Below are 16025 nucleotides of genomic sequence, written 5' to 3' on the forward strand. Positions count from 1 at the left end.
AACATGAAACAATTTTACTGAGTTACAGGAAATCAGTCCATTTAAATAAATTCACTAGGCCGTAATCTATGGATTTCACATGACTGGGAATACAGATATTCATCTGTTGGTCACAGATACCTTTAAAAAACAAAGGTAAGGCGTGGATCAGAAAACCAGTCAGTATCTGGTGTGACCATCGTTTGCCTGATGCAGCGCAACACATCTCCTTCACATAGAGTTGATCAGGCTGTTGACTGTGGCCTGTAGAATGTTGTCCCGCTCCTCTTCAAAAGCTGTGCGAAGTTGCTGGATATTTGCGGGAAACCGTAACACGCTGCCGTACATGTCAATCCAGAGCATCCCAAACATGCTCAATGGGTGACATGTTTGGTGAGTATGAAGGCCATGGAAGAACTGGTGCATTTTGTGTACAGATTCTTGAGACATGGGGCCGTGGTGGACATTCCTACAGTCAGCATGCCAAATTACATGCTCCTTCAAAAACTTAAGACATCTGTAGCATTGTGTTGTGTGACAAAACTGTACATTTTAGAGTGGCCTTTTATTGTCCCCAGCACAAGGTGCACCTGTGGAATTATCATGCTGTTTAATCAGCTTCTTGATATGCCACACTTGTCATGTGGATGGATTATCTTGGCAAAGAAAACATTATTTTTTTTGTTTGTTTGTTTGTTTTTTTAACCTTTAATTAACCAGGCAAGTCAGTTAAGAACATATTCTTATTTTCAATGACATGCTCAAATCAAAGGATTTGTCAAACAAATGTTACAGATGTTAAATGCGAGTGAGAGAAATGCTTTTTCTAGTTCCGACAATGTGATAACCAACAAGTAATCTTTTATGCTCACTAACAAGGATGTAAACAAATGTGTACAAAAGAAATTGAGACCACCATGCGGATGGAACATTTTTATCTTTTATTTCAGCTCATGAAACACTGACAGTATCACCAGCAAGCACCCCTACACCACGACACCTCCTCCATGCTTCACGGTGGGAACCACACATGCGGAGATCATCCGTTCCCCTACTCTGCATCTCACAAAGACACGGCGGTTGGAACCAAAAATCTCAAATCTGGTCCTCATGAGAGCCAAGCTTCATCATACCGCTTGATGGTTTTTGCGACTACACTTGAAGACACTTTCAATGTTCTTGACATTTTCCAGATTGACAGACCTTCACGTCATAAAGTAATGATGGACTGTCATTTCTCTTTGCTTATTTGAGCTGTTCTTGGTCTTTTACCAAATATCTTCTGCATACCACCCCTACCTTGTCACAACACAACTGATTGGCTCAAACACATTAACAAGGAAAGAAATTCCACAAATGACCTTTTAAGAAGGAACACCTATATTATTATTATTATATTAACACCTGTTAATAGAAATGCATTCCAGGTGACTACCTCATGAAGCTGGTTGAGAGAATGCAGAGAGTGTGCAAAGCTGTCATCAAAGCAAAGGGTGGATACTTTGAAGAATTTCAAATATCAAATATATTTTGATTTGTTTAAATATATTTTTGGTTGCTACATGATTCCATATGTGTTATTTCAGTGTTGATGACTTCACTACTATTCTACATTGTAGAAAACAGTAAAACATTAAGAAAAACCCTGGAATGAGTAGGTGTGTCCAAACTTTTGACTGATACTATATATCATACCCCCCCCCAAAAAATGCTACCCTCCCCTGTTATTGTAATGGTGAGAGATTAGAACATCTTGGAGGTATGATATTTGTGCATCTGTAACTTTCTCTCTAATCATTATTCATGATTCATTCAGGACTATCAGTAATCGTGGTAGAATCCACATTCATGTAGAAGTGTTTAGAAACATATTCTGTTCTTATTTACAATAAAAGTGACTCCAAAATGACACAACACATGGTTTACCATTCATTTCTGTAACTATACATTCAGGTACATACTACCTCAGTTGGCCAGACCAACCAGTGCCCCCACACATTGGCTAACCGGGCTATCTGCACTGTGTCCCGCCACCCGCCACCCGCCACTCGCCACCCGCCACCCACCGTCCGCCAACCCACCACCCGCCAACCCACCACCCGCCAACCCCACTTTTATGCTGCTGCTACTCTCTGTTTATTATACATGCATAGTCACTTTAACCATATCTACACGTACATACTACCTCAGTTGGCCAGACCAACCAGTGCCCCCACACATTGGATAACCGGGCTAACTATGTACAAAAAGTGGTGTAATGGTTCACCTGATATGGATAAAGATGCCAAAAATGTAAGTCGACAGTCTGCACTTTAACATGGGAATTGTTTGATTTCAAATCCAAACTGTTGGAATATAGAGCCAAAAGAAGAAAACATGTTGCTGTGTCCCTGTAATTACAGAGGGCTCTGCATGTAGTTCTGGATAGTTATCTGGCTAACTCTTTGAACCTGCTTTGTGGTATCCTGGTCTCCTCACCTCATAGCCAGGGCCCCGGTCTCCTGGTCTCCTCACCTCATAGCCAGGGCCCCGGTCTCCTGGTCTCCTCACCTCATAGCCAGGGCCCCGGTCTCCTGGTCTCCTCACCTCATAGCCAGGGCCCCGGTCTCCTGGTCTCCTCACCTCATAGCCAGGGCCCCGGTCTCCTGGTCTCCTCACCTCATAGCCAGAGCCCCGGTCTCCTGGTCTCCTCACCTCATAGCCAGGGCCCCGGTCTCCTGGTCTCCTCACCTCATAGCCAGGGCCCCGGTCTCTGGTCTCCTCACCTGTAGCCAGGGCCCCGGTCTCCTGGTCTCCTCACCTCATAGCCAGGGCCCCGGTCTCCTGGTCTCCTCACCTCATAGCCAGAGCCCCGGTCTCCTGATCTCCTCACCTCATAGCCAGGGCCCCGGTCTCCTGGTCTCCTCACCTCATAGCCAGGGCCCCGGTCTCCTGGTCTCCTCACCTCATAGCCAGGGCCCCGGTCTCCTGGTCTCCTCACCTCATAGCCAGGGCCCCGGTCTCCTGGTCTCCTCACCTCATAGCCAGGGCCCCGGTCTCCTGGTCTCCTCACCTCATAGCCAGAGCCCCGGTCTCCTGATCTCCTCACCTCATAGCCAGAGCCCCGGTCTCCTGATCTCCTCACCTCATAGCCAGAGCCCCGGTCTCCTGGTCTCCTCACCTCATAGCCAGAGCCCCGGTCTCCTGGTCTCCTCACCTCATAGCCAGGGCCCCGGTCTCCTGGTCTCCTCACCTCATAGCCAGGGCCCCGGTCTCCTGGTCTCCTCACCTCATAGCCAGGGCCCCGGTCTCCTGATCTCCTCACATAGCCAGGGCCCCGGTCTCCTGGTCTCCTCACCTCATAGCCAAAGCCCAGGTCTCCTGATCTCCTCACCTCATAGCCAGGAATCGTGGTCTTTTCTCTGTGGCAGGCCAGTGACACAGAACCACAGGTTCCTGTCTCCTCACCTCATAGCCAGGGCCCCGGTCTCCTGGTTCCTCACCTCATAGCCAGGGCCCCGGTCTCTGGTCTCCTGGTCTCCTCACCTGTAGCCAGGGCCCCGGTCTCCTGGTTCCTCACCTCATAGCCAGAGCCCCGGTCTCCTGGTCTCCTCAACAAGCCACCCGGTCTTGGTTGTTAGCCAGAGTGTTGATCTCCTCATTAGCCAGAGCCCCGGTCTTGATCTCCTCACCTCATAGCCAGACCTTCTGTCTCTGATGTCACCTCAGTAGCCAGAAGCCCCGGTCTCCTGATTCTCTCATAGCCAGAATGGTCTCCTGATCTCCTCACCTCATAGCCAGGGCCCCGGTCTCCTGGTCTCCTCACCTCATAGCCAGGGCCCCGGTCTCCTGGTCTCCTCACCTCATAGCCAGGGCCCCGATCTCTTCCTCTGTAAGGGTCCGCTTCTCGTCCGTACAGCGCCAGGAGCTCGCTGCTCTGCAGTGAAGGTGAACGGTACAGCACAGCCATCTCTGTGTTCCTCCTGTCCAAGCCTGTTACTTCTCCTGTTGTTGTTGTTGTTGTTGTTATTGTTGTTGTTGTCGTCTTATATTACTCGATGTCAGTTATTTTATTCCCAAAAGCATGTCTCGTACCACCGGGTTACATCACCATGTAGTGTGCTGCTGATCTCACAAGGGAATGGCCCACAGACTGGGGTCAAGAAGTAACACACAAACACACACATACGCACACACACACACACGCATACGCACACGCACACGCACACGCACGCACACACGCACGCACGCACACACGCACACACAAAAACAGGATGATCCTCAGTCTTAAAGCCATGCAGGAATCGTGATTTTACTGTGGCAGGAGTGACACAGAACACACAGGTTGAATGTAATTCACCAGCTGTTCTCCATATGGCCGAGTCAGGGCTTAACCGCGCTATAAGGCCTACAGACATGATTCCCAGTGAGATACCCAGCCTGTATGTGTCCAGACAGTCAACGTTTCCAATCAGATTCGCAGATTAACAAACACGCTTAATTACAGTTGAAGTGTTGATCTGATTGGATCTGGTTTAGGAGGGAGGCAGCACGTAGACACACCTTCTGCTCTGTTGCCGTGGCAAACAGTAAGTCAGGAAGCAAAAGTCCAAGATTGTCTCTGAAATGGCACCCTATTCCACCTATATTTGGCTTCGGGTCAAAAGTAGTGCACTATATAGGGACTAAGGTGTCATGTCACATACAGACCAATTTGAATTGCAAAATGAAATTGCAGAGCAACTAAACACAAACACAACTGATTCAGCCAATCAAGGTCCTAGCGGGCAGATTTAGTAGAATTCTTTAGAGTATGTCTTGAACAAAACCCTGCATGGGATGTAGTGATATAAAAAAAAAGTTCAACTGAGTTGACATGATGACTTGGCTTTGACTGAGTTGACTTGACTTTGCCTGAGTTGACTTGTCTTTGCCTGAGTTGACTTGGCTTTGCCTGAGTTGACTTGGCTTTGCCTGAGTTGACTTGGCTTTGCCTGAGTTGACTTGACTTTGCCTGAGTTGACTTGGCTTTGCCTGAGTTGACTTGGCTTTGCCTGAGTTGACTTGGCTTTGCCTGAGTTGACTTGACTTTGCCTGAGTTGACTTGGCTTTACCTGAGTTGACTTGGCTTTGCCTGAGTTGACTTGGCTTTGCCTGAGTTGACTTGACTTTACCTGAGTTGACTTGGCTTTGCCTGAGTTGACTTGACTTTGCCTGAGTTGACTTGACTTTACCTGAGTTGACTTGGCTTTGCCTGAGTTGACTTGGCTTTGCCTGAGTTGACTTGGCTTTGCCTGAGTTGACTTGGCTTTGCCTGAGTTGACTTGACTTTGCCTGAGTTGACTTGGCTTTGCCTGAGTTGACTTGGCTTTGCCTGAGTTGACTTGACTTTGCCTGAGTTGACTTGGCTTTGCCTGAGTTGACTTGGCTTTGCCTGAGTTGACTTGGCTTTGCCTGAGTTGACTTGGCTTTGCCTGAGTTGACTTGACTTTGCCTGAGTTGACTTGGCTTTGCCTGAGTTGACTTGGCTTTGCCTGAGTTGACTTGACTTTACCTGAGTTGACCTGGCTTTGCCTGAGTTGACTTTACTTTACCTGAGTTGACTTTACTTTACCTGAGTTGACTTGACATTACCTGAGTTGACCTGGCTTTGCCTGAGTTGACTTTACTTTACCTGAGTTGACCTGAGTTTTCCTGAGGCCACTCAAGTTTACCGTCCACTAGCCTCCATCACTGTTGGTCACCTCATGTAACGTTCTCCTCCTGTGTGATGATTGTCCCCAGACGGCAGTGAAGGCTGCCAGGGCCTACTCACCGTACACTAATGACCCCAGGCTGATAGATGTCAACGAGGCAGTATATAGACACACCTTCTGATCTGTTGCTGTGGCAGTAAGACAGTCATGAAGCATAAGTCCAATTTAGGGCTGGAACAAAACCCTGCAGAATGGTTAAGTTATGTGTAAGTTGATTCACCCCAGATGACAGTGCCAGGGGCTACTGAGCTACACAGAACGAAAGGTGCTATCTAGAACCTAAAAGGGTTCTTCAGCTGTCCCCATATGAGAACCCTTTCAATAAGTATTTTTGGTTCCAGGTACAAACCCTATTGTTTCCAGGTACAACCCTTTCCACAGAGGGTTCTACATGGAACCAGAAAGAGTCCCTACCTGAAAACAAAAAGGGTTCTACCTGGAACCAAAAAGGGTTCTCCTACGCAGACAGACGAAGCACACTTTTGGAACCCTATTTTTATAAGGCTGTACCAGGACCTGCCAAGGCTACTCAGTTACCAGGACCTGCCAAGGCTACTCAGTCACCAGGACCTGCCAAGGCTACTCAGTTACCAGGACCTGCCAAGGCTACTCAGTTAGCAGGGCCTGCCAAGACTATTCAGTTACCAGGACCTGCCAAGGCTACTCAGTTACCAGAGGCTACTCAGTTAGCAGGGCCTGCCAAGGCTACTCAGTTACCAGGACCTGCCAAGGCTACTCAGTTACCAGGACCTGCCAAGGCTACTCAGTTAGCAGGGCCTGCCAAGGCTACTCAGTTACCAGGACCTGCCAAGGCTACTCAGTTACCAGGACCTGCCAAGGCTACTCAGTTACCAGGACCTGCCAAGGCTACTCAGTTACCAGGGACTGCCCAAGGCTACTCAGTTACCAGGACCTGCCAAGGCTACTCAGTTACCAGGACCTGCCAAGACTACTCAGTTACCAGGACCTGCCAAGGCTACTCAGTTACCAGGGCCTGCCAAGGCTACTCAGTTACCAGGACCTGCCAAGACTACTCAGTTACCAGGGGCTACTCAGTTACCAGAGGACTACTCAGTTACCAGAGGACTACTCAGTTACCATGGACTACTCAGTTACCAGGGACTACTCAGTTACCAGGGACTACTCAGTTACCAAGGACTACTCAGTTATCAGGGCCTGCCAAGGCTACTCAGTTATCAGGGCCTGCCAAGGCTACTCAGTTATCAGGGCCTGCCAAGGCTACTCAGTTAGCAGGGCCTGGCAAGACTACTCAGTTAGCAGGGCCTGCCAAGGCTACTCAGTTAGCAGGGCCTGCCAAGGCTACTCAGTTAGCAGGGCCTGCCAAGGCTACTCAGTTAGCAGGGCCTGCCAAGGCTACTCAGTTAGCAGGGCCTGCCAAGGCTACTCAGTTATCAGGGCCTGCCAAGGCTACTCAGTTAGCAGGGCCTGGCAAGGCTACTCAGTTAGCAGGGCCTGCCAAGGCTACTCAGTTAGCAGGGCCTGCCAAGGCTACTCAGTTAGCAGGGCCTGCCAAGGCTACTCAGTTAGCAGGGCCTGGCAAGGCTACTCAGCTCAGTCACTGTAATTCAGCTAGTCTGATGGATGTAAACTAGGCAGATGGTTGTCACAACTAATCTCTTTACAGCAATGTCTCTGTCCATCTGGGTCCAGTCTCGTAGCTTTATGGAATATGTCAATCAATTCTGAGAGGGAGAGAGGGAGAGGGAGAAAGAGGAGAGAGACAGGGAGTGAGAGAGAGAGAGAGAGAGAGAGAGAGAGGTCTGGGGTCCGCTCACCAACCAAGACTGGTTGGGACAAACACCAAATTGAGACTCTGCACGCAGAATTCTGCAAAAATATCCTCCGTGTACAACGTAGAACACCAAATAATGCATGCAGAGCAGAATGAGGCCGATACCCACTAATTATCAAAATCCAGAAAAGAGACGTTAAATTCTACAACCACCTAAAAGGAAGCGATTCCCAAACCTTCCATAACAAAGCCATCACCTACAGAGAGATGAACCTGGAGAAGAGTCCCCTAAGCAAGCTGGTCCTGGGGCTCTGTTCACAAACACAAACACACCCTACAGAGCCCCAGGACAGCAGCACAATTAGACCCAACCAAATCATGAGAAAACAAAAAGATAATTACTTGACACATTGGAAAGAATTAACAAAAAAACAGAGCAAACTAGAATGCCATTTGGCCCTAAACAGAGAGTACACAGCGGCAGAATACCTGACCACTGTGACTGACCCAAAATTAAGGAAAGCTTTGACTATGTACAGACTCAGTGAGCAATGCCTTGCTATTGAGAAAGGCCGCCGTAGGCAGACATGGCTCTCAAGAGAAGACAGGCTATGTGCTCACTGCCCACAAAATGAGGTGGAAACTGAGCTGCACTTCCTAGCCTCCTGCCAAATGTACTGCCCATTTGTACATTGTTAAAACACTGTATATATATAATATGACATTTGTAATGTCTTTATTGTTTTGAAACTTCTGTATGTGTAATGTTTACTGTTAATTATTATTGTTTATTTCACTTTATATATTATCTACCTCACTTGCTTTGGCAATGTTAACACATGTTTCCCATTTCAATAAAGCCCTTGAATTGAATTGAATTGAGAGACAGAGAGAGAGAGACAGAGACAGAGAGAGAGAGAGAGAGAGAGAGAGAGAGAGAGAGAGAGAGAGAGAGAGAGAGAGAGAGAGAGGTAAATGGGGGCATTGCACCAGTTTAATTTGCTACTCCTGGTGGAAACATTGTTACTGACTGGCCTCTGTTTTATCTGCCTCTGCTAATTCAACAATGGATGAGGTTGCAATGTCAGAACTAGCCACATGGTGGTGCCATTCACCTTGCACTGCACTACATGGCAGATAACGTAGCAGACTCCAGGAGGAGACTTGCTAACAAGATCAACCATCATAAGAAAGATATGGCTGAATGATGACTTTATGTGATGCTATAAATATGGAGGAAAAATCAAACTCTTAGACTAACGCTCTGTGATTACTAGTATTCTTGTGTGTGTGTGTGCCCCAAACTCTCTCCCTCTATAGCTGCTTCACTCGCAGTAAACTAAACTGAACAAAAATATCAACACATCATGCAAAAATTTCAGTTCATATGAGGGAATCAGTCAATTGAGAAAAATTCATTAGACACTAATCTATGGATTTCACATGACTGGGAATACAGATATGCATCTGTTGGTCGCAGAAACAAAATGGGCCTCACAATGGGCCTCAGGATCTTGTCACGGTATCTCTGTCAATTAAAATGACGTTGATAAAATGCAATTGTGTTCGTTGTCCCCCATACACGTGGTCTGCGGTTGTGGGGCCTGTCGAACGTATGGCCCAAATTCTCTAAAACAACGTTGGGGGTGGCATAAGGTAGAGAAATTAACATGAAATTCTCTGGCAACAGCTCTGGAGGGCATTCCTGCAGTCAGCATGCCAATTGCACGCTCCCTCAGAACTTGAGGCATCTGTGGCTGTGTGTTTTGTGACAAAACTGCACATATTAGAGTGGCCTTTTATTGTCCCCCAGTACAAGGTGCACCTGTGTAATGATCGTGCCGTTTAATCAGCTTCTTGATATGCCACACCTGTCATGTGGATGGATTATCTTGACACAGAAGAAATGCTCACAAACAAGGATGTAAACTCATTTGTACACAAAGTTGAAGAGAAATAATAAAATAAAATAAAGCTTTTTATGCGTATGGAACATTTCTAGGATCTGTTATTTCAACTCATGAAACATGAGTTTATATTTTTGTTCAGTGTAGTTTCAGCAGGAAGTGGGTTTTGGTGTGGAGCCTTGAGTCATATAGAGATAGGGCACGTTCCTCTGCCTGTGCCTTTCTGACACATACCAGATCTCACTACACCTGGATAGGTATTATACCTATCCGCAGACCACATCACATGTTATAGCAATCTGTCAGTCGATGACACAGCCGACCAGTGACTAAAGAGGGCTTTTCACACTACTGAGACGAACCAAACTGACTCAAACCACCTGCATAGTCAGCCAGCCTGGTCTCAGAGCATTTCGTATTATTCTGCACATAAATCCGAAAATATGACACACTCCATTTAGTATGATATGCTGCGTTTGGTATGGTCAAATAAGACAGAGGGTGGGTGGGTGTACATAATTTTTTTTTAAAAAGTGCGGTTGGGGGTATAATGTGAATGTCTAGCAACCCAAGGGTTGCGAGTTCGAATCTCATCAAAGACAACCTTCGCATTTGACCTAACTTTTCAACTACTTACTACTTTTTAGCTACTTTGCAACTACTTAACTAACCCTTCCCCTAACCCTAACCTTAACTCTTTAACCTAACTCCTAAACTTAACCTCTAGCCCAGCTTAACCCTTACATTAGCCACCTATCTAGAATTCGTAACATATCATACTAAACGGTGCGTACAGAACAATACGTAATGCTCTGAGACCAGGTTGAGTTATACAACACAGTGGCTGGAACCTTGCTAAAAAGGACCATGTGAAAACAGCTCTGTAGCTCAGTTGGTAGAGCATGGTGCTTCCAAGAGAGTGGGACCACCCATACATAAAATACTGAGCATTTATTCACGACAATAAAAAGCTTTTGTTAGAAGTGTCTTCTCAATGGAACATATATGAAAGTCAGCCCAGTACATTTCAGTTTGGCCTATAGTGTGAATTAGAAATAAAAGTATTCACACATCAGTAAGGGTCAGTGTCTGTTTTTAAAAGTTCCTCCTGAGATTTGGCTGGGATTAATGAATGGTGAAAGTAGCTCGGTTTCCATCTAATTAGCAACAGATTTTCAATGCGAATATTTAAAAAATCTGCATAAAAACAATATGCGCATTTTCCATTAAATTGACATGTGGATAAAAGGCTGTGCGTGATGACATAGTGCACATTAAAATAGCTTATGCTGTTAAATTCCTGTGTATCGAATAAAAAGTTCAAATGGTTTCTCACAAAATAAATATTGCGTTATATAGCGAGTGTGCCCAGTGTCGTGTATTCATGGATACCAAGGGAAGCCAGGCGTCCCTCAAAAATAAAAATACAAATAAAGAAGTTATCTTTCATCCCTCTGTGTTTATCATTTTCCTTCACTTTGCAAGAGGCTGAATGTTTCTCCCCGGATACAGCATCCTAGTGAGCAAAACAGCGCCCCCTCTGTCCATGTATGTGTAGGCCATCTATCTGATGCTGTCTGGTCAAAAAGAGTATGACACTGTTGCCACCTGTAACGTAATACATAATGCTCATTGAATGCACTTTGCCTCCCTTGATTAAAAAATAGTAGAAAATAATAGCCAATCAGTGTTTAGCTAAACTGAGTGTCAATTGTAGCCCATTTGGATTTGTCTTCACGCCTATCACATCACATCAAGAGAAATACCTAATTGACAGAAACAACTTGAATTGTTGCCTGTTGTTGTGTTGCTGTTGTCCTCTGGTGGCTAGCGAGCTAAAATGGTCCCTTTCCTAAATTAGCTATGGATGGAGATAGCGATTTTGACGTGTGATTTGACTTAATTCTCCGTATTGGCCAATGATTATATAATGGCGATTCTGATCCAACCATAGATTCATACATTGTGCCCCTGGACTGAGAGGATGGAAGTTCGATATGTAGCTAGACGTAGAAGGCTAATGTTAACTAGCTAACGTTGCCCATGAAAGGAAGTTATGCTAACAATCAAGCATTTTAGCGAGTAGTGTAGAACAACAAAACATTTAAGTGTGTACTGTATGACAGAGTGATAGACAGTCTGTACTGTATGACAGAGTGATAGACAGTCTGTACTGTATGACAGAGTGATAGACTGTCTGTACTGTATGACAGAGTGATAGACAGTCTGTACTGTATGACAGAGTGATAGACTGTCTGTACTGTATGACAGAGTGATAGACTGTCTGTACTGTATGACAGAGTGATAGACAGTCTGTACTGTATGACAGAGTGATAGACTGTCTGTACTGTATGACAGAGTGATAGACAGTCTGTACTGTATGACAGAGTGATAGACTGTCTGTACTGTATGACAGAGTGATAGACAGTCTGTACTGTATGACAGAGTGATAGACAGTCTGTACTGTATGACAGAGTGATAGACAGTTCACTGTCTGTACTGTATGACAGAGTGATGGACTGTCTGTACTGTATGACAGAGTGATAGACAGTTCACAGTCTGTACTGTATGACAGAGTGATAGACTGTCTGTACTGTATGACAGAGTGATAGACTGTCTGTACTGTATGACAGAGTGATAGACAGTCTGTACTGTATGACAGAGTGATAGACAGTTCACAGTCTGTACTGTATGACAGAGTGATAGACTGTCTGTACTGTATGACAGAGTGATAGACTGTCTGTACTGTATGACAGAGTGATAGACAGTCTGTACTCTATGACAGAGTGATAGACTGTCTGTACTGTATGACAGAGTGATAGACTGTCTGTCTGACAGAGTGATAGACAGTCTGTACTGTAACAGAGTGATAGACAGTCTGTACTGTATGACAGAGTGATAGAAAGTCTGTGATATGACAGAGTGATAGACAGTCTGTACTGTATGACAGAGTGATAGACTGTTTGTACTGTATGACAGAGTGATAGACTGTCTGTACTGTATGACAGAGTGATAGACTGTCTGTACTGTATGACAGAGTGATAGACTGTCTGTACTGTATGACAGAGTGATAGACTGTCTGTACTGTATGACAGAGTGATAGACAGTTCACAGTCTGTGTGTATGACAGAGTGATAGACTGTCTGTACTGTATGACAGAGTGATAGACTGTCTGTACTGTATGACAGAGTGATAGACTGTCTGTACTGTATGACAGAGTGATAGACAGTCTGTACTGTATGACAGAGTGATAGACAGTCTGTACTGTATGACAGAGTGATAGACTGTCTGTACTGTATGACAGAGTGATAGACAGTCTGTACTGTATGACAGAGTGATAGACTGTCTGTACTGTATGATTGATAGACGGTCTGTACTGTATGACAGAGTGATAGACAGTCTGTACTGTATGACAGAGTGATAGACTGTCTGTACTGTATGACAGAGTGATAGACAGTCTATACTGTATGACAGAGTGATAGACAGTCTGTACTGTATGACCAACAGACAGTCTGTACTGTATGACAGTGATAGACTGGCTGTACTGTATGACAGAGTGATAGACTGTCTGTACTGTATGACAGAGTGATAGACTGTCTGTACTGTATGACAGAGTGATAGACTGTCTGTACTGTATGACAGAGTGATAGACTGTCTGTACTGTATGACAGAGTGATAGACTGTCTGTACTGTATGACCAACAGTCTGTACTATATGACAGAGTGATAGACAGTCTGTACATGACAGAGTGATAGACAGTCTGTACTGTATGACCAACAGAGTCTGTATATGCAGAGTGATGCAGTCTGTATTGTATGACAGAGTGATAGACTGTCTGTACTGTGTGCAGTGATGACAGTCTGTACTGTATGACAGAGTGATAACAGTCTGTACTGTATGACAGAGTGATAGACAGTCACTGTATGACAGAGTGATAGACTGTCTGCACTGTATGACAGAACAGACAGTCTATACTGTATGACAGAGTGATAGACAGTCTGTACTGTATGACAGAGTGACAGTCTGTACTGTATCTGATAGACTGGCTGTACTGTATGACAGAGTGATAGACTGTCTGTACTGTATGACAGAGTGACAGACTGTCTGTACTGTATGACAGAGTGATAGACTGTCTGTACTATGACCAACAGACTGTCTGTACTGTATGACAGAGTGTAGACTGTCTGTACTGTATGACAGAGTGATAGACAGTCTGTACTATAACAGACTGTATAGACAGTCTGTGCTGTATCTAGTGCCAACAGACTGTATTGATAGACAGTCTGCAGTGTATGACTAGTGATAACAGTCTGTATTGTATGCAGAGTGATAGACTGTCTGTACTGTGTGACAGAGTGATAGACAGTCTGTACTGTATGACAGAGTGATGCAGTCTGTACTGTATGACAGAGTGATAGACAGTCTGTACTGTATGACAGAGTGATAGACAGTCTGTACTTTATGACAGAGTGATAGACTGTCTGTACTGTATGACAGTGATAGACTGTCTGTACTGTATGACAGAGTGATAGACAGTCTGACTGTATGACAGAGTGATAGACAGTCTCTAGAAAGTCTGTGTATATGACAACAGACTGTATTGACAGAGTGATAGACTGTCTGTACTGCCAAGTGATAGACAGTCTGTATTGGACAGTGATAGACAGTCTGTACTGTATGACAGAGTGATAGACTGTCTACTGCAGAGTGATAGACAACAGACAGAGTGATAGACAGTCTGTACTGTGTGCAGAGTGATAGACAGTCTGTACTGTATGACAGAGTGATAGACTGTCTGTACTGTATGACAGAGTGATAGACAGTCTGTACTGTGTGACAGAGTGATAGACTGTCTGACAGACTGTCTGTACTGTATGACAGAGTGATGGCATAGACTGTCTACTGTATGACAGAGTGATAACAGTCTGTACTGTATGACAGAGTGATAGACTGTCTGTACTGTGACAGAGTGATAGACAGTCTGTACTGTATGACAGAGTGATAACAGACTGTATGTGATAGACTGTCTGTACTGTATGACAGAGTGATAGACTGTCTGTACTGTATGACAGAGTGATAGACTGTCTGTACTGTATGACAGAGTGATAGACTGTCTGTACTATAGACAGAGTGATAGACAGTCTGTACTGTATGACAGAGTGATAGACAGTCTGTACTGTATGACCAACAGACTGTATTGTATGACAGAGTGATAGACAGTTCACAGTCTGTGTGTATGACAGACTGTCTGTACTGTATGACAGAGTGATAGACTGTCTGTACTGTATGACAGAGTGATAGACAGTCTGTACTATATGACAGAGTGATAGACTGTCTGTACTGTATGACAGAGTGATAGACTGTCTGTACTATATGACAGAGTGATAGACAGTCTGTACTGTATGACAGAGTGATAGCACAGTCTGTACTGTCTGACAGAGTGATAACAGTCTGTATTGTATGACAGTGATAGACTGTCTGTACTGTATGACAGAGTGATAGACTGTCTGTACTGTATGACAGAGTGTAGCACGTGCAAACAGATGTTGCTCTCTGGTTGTGTGATGAAACCAATTTTGCCACTGTGTCATCTAATTGTCACGCCTTTAGGCCTATATATCAGAGTGGCAAGGAATATGAAGTAACAGGTTATAGACAAAACAACACAATTATCACAACACACAGGTTGTTTTTCTAGCTTGGTTTCCCCAGTGATTTTACCCACGCACCTCTACTGAGTGTGCCGACTGTATTGGCACGTCACTCTAACCAACAGACTGTATTGGCACGTCACTCTAACCAACAGACTGTATTGGCACGTGCACTCTAGCCAACAGACTGTATTGGCACGTGCACTCTAGCCAACAGACTGTATTGGCACGTGCACTCTAACCAACAGACTGTATTGGCACGTGCACTCTAACCAACAGACTGTATTGGCACGTGCACTCTAACCAACAGACTGTATTGGCACGTGCACTCTAACCAACAGACTGTATTGGCACGTCACTCTAACCAACAGACTGTATTGGCACGTGCACTCTAACCAACAGATTGTATTGGCACGTGCACTCTAGCCAACAGACTGTATTGGCACGTGCACTCTACCAACAGACTGTATTGGCACGTGCACTCTAACCAACAGATTGTATTGGCATGTGCACTCTAACCAACAGACTGTATTGGCACGTGCACTCTAGCCAACAGACAGTATTGGCACGTCACTCTAACCAACAGATTGTATTGGCATGTGCACTCTAGCCAACAGACTGTATTGGCACGTGCACTCTAGCCAACAGACTGTATTGGCACGTGCACTCTAGCCAACAGACTGTATTGGCACGTGCACTCTAACCAACAGACTGTATTGGCACGTGCACTCTAACCAACAGACTGTATTGGCACGTGCACTCTAACCAACAGATTGTATTGGCACGTGCACTCTAACCAACAGACTGTATTGGCACGTGCACTCTAACCAACTGTATTGGCACGTGCACTCTAGCCAACAGACTGTATTGGCACGTCACTCTAGCCAACAGACTGTATTGGCACGTGCACTCTAACCAACAGACTGTATTGGCACGTGCACTCTAACCAACAGATTGTATTGGCACGTGCACTCTAGCCAACAGACTGTATTGGCACGTG

At 45.2% G+C, this 16025-nt stretch overlaps 1 protein-coding gene across 2 annotated transcripts in view; it reads right to left on the minus strand.

Moving 5' to 3' along the window:
• Nucleotides 1-16025, minus strand: part of LOC127925149 (uncharacterized) — a 46754-nt gene that overhangs the window by 7668 nt on the left and 23061 nt on the right. The window contains exon 1 of one of the 2 annotated variants that reach the window (XM_052509927.1): nt 3821-4210. The exons of the other annotated variant lie outside the window; for it this stretch is intronic. Within the exon in view, the coding sequence (XP_052365887.1) occupies nt 3821-3928 (108 nt within the window). The 5' untranslated portion in view covers nt 3929-4210. Of the gene's footprint in view, nt 1-3820; nt 4211-16025 lie in introns of those variants that run through there. 2 annotated transcript variants of the gene reach the window in all.

This window comes from Oncorhynchus keta, unplaced genomic scaffold, assembly GCF_023373465.1.
Source record: "Oncorhynchus keta strain PuntledgeMale-10-30-2019 unplaced genomic scaffold, Oket_V2 Un_contig_5194_pilon_pilon, whole genome shotgun sequence".
Classification (NCBI taxonomy): Eukaryota; Metazoa; Chordata; class Actinopteri; order Salmoniformes; family Salmonidae; genus Oncorhynchus; species Oncorhynchus keta.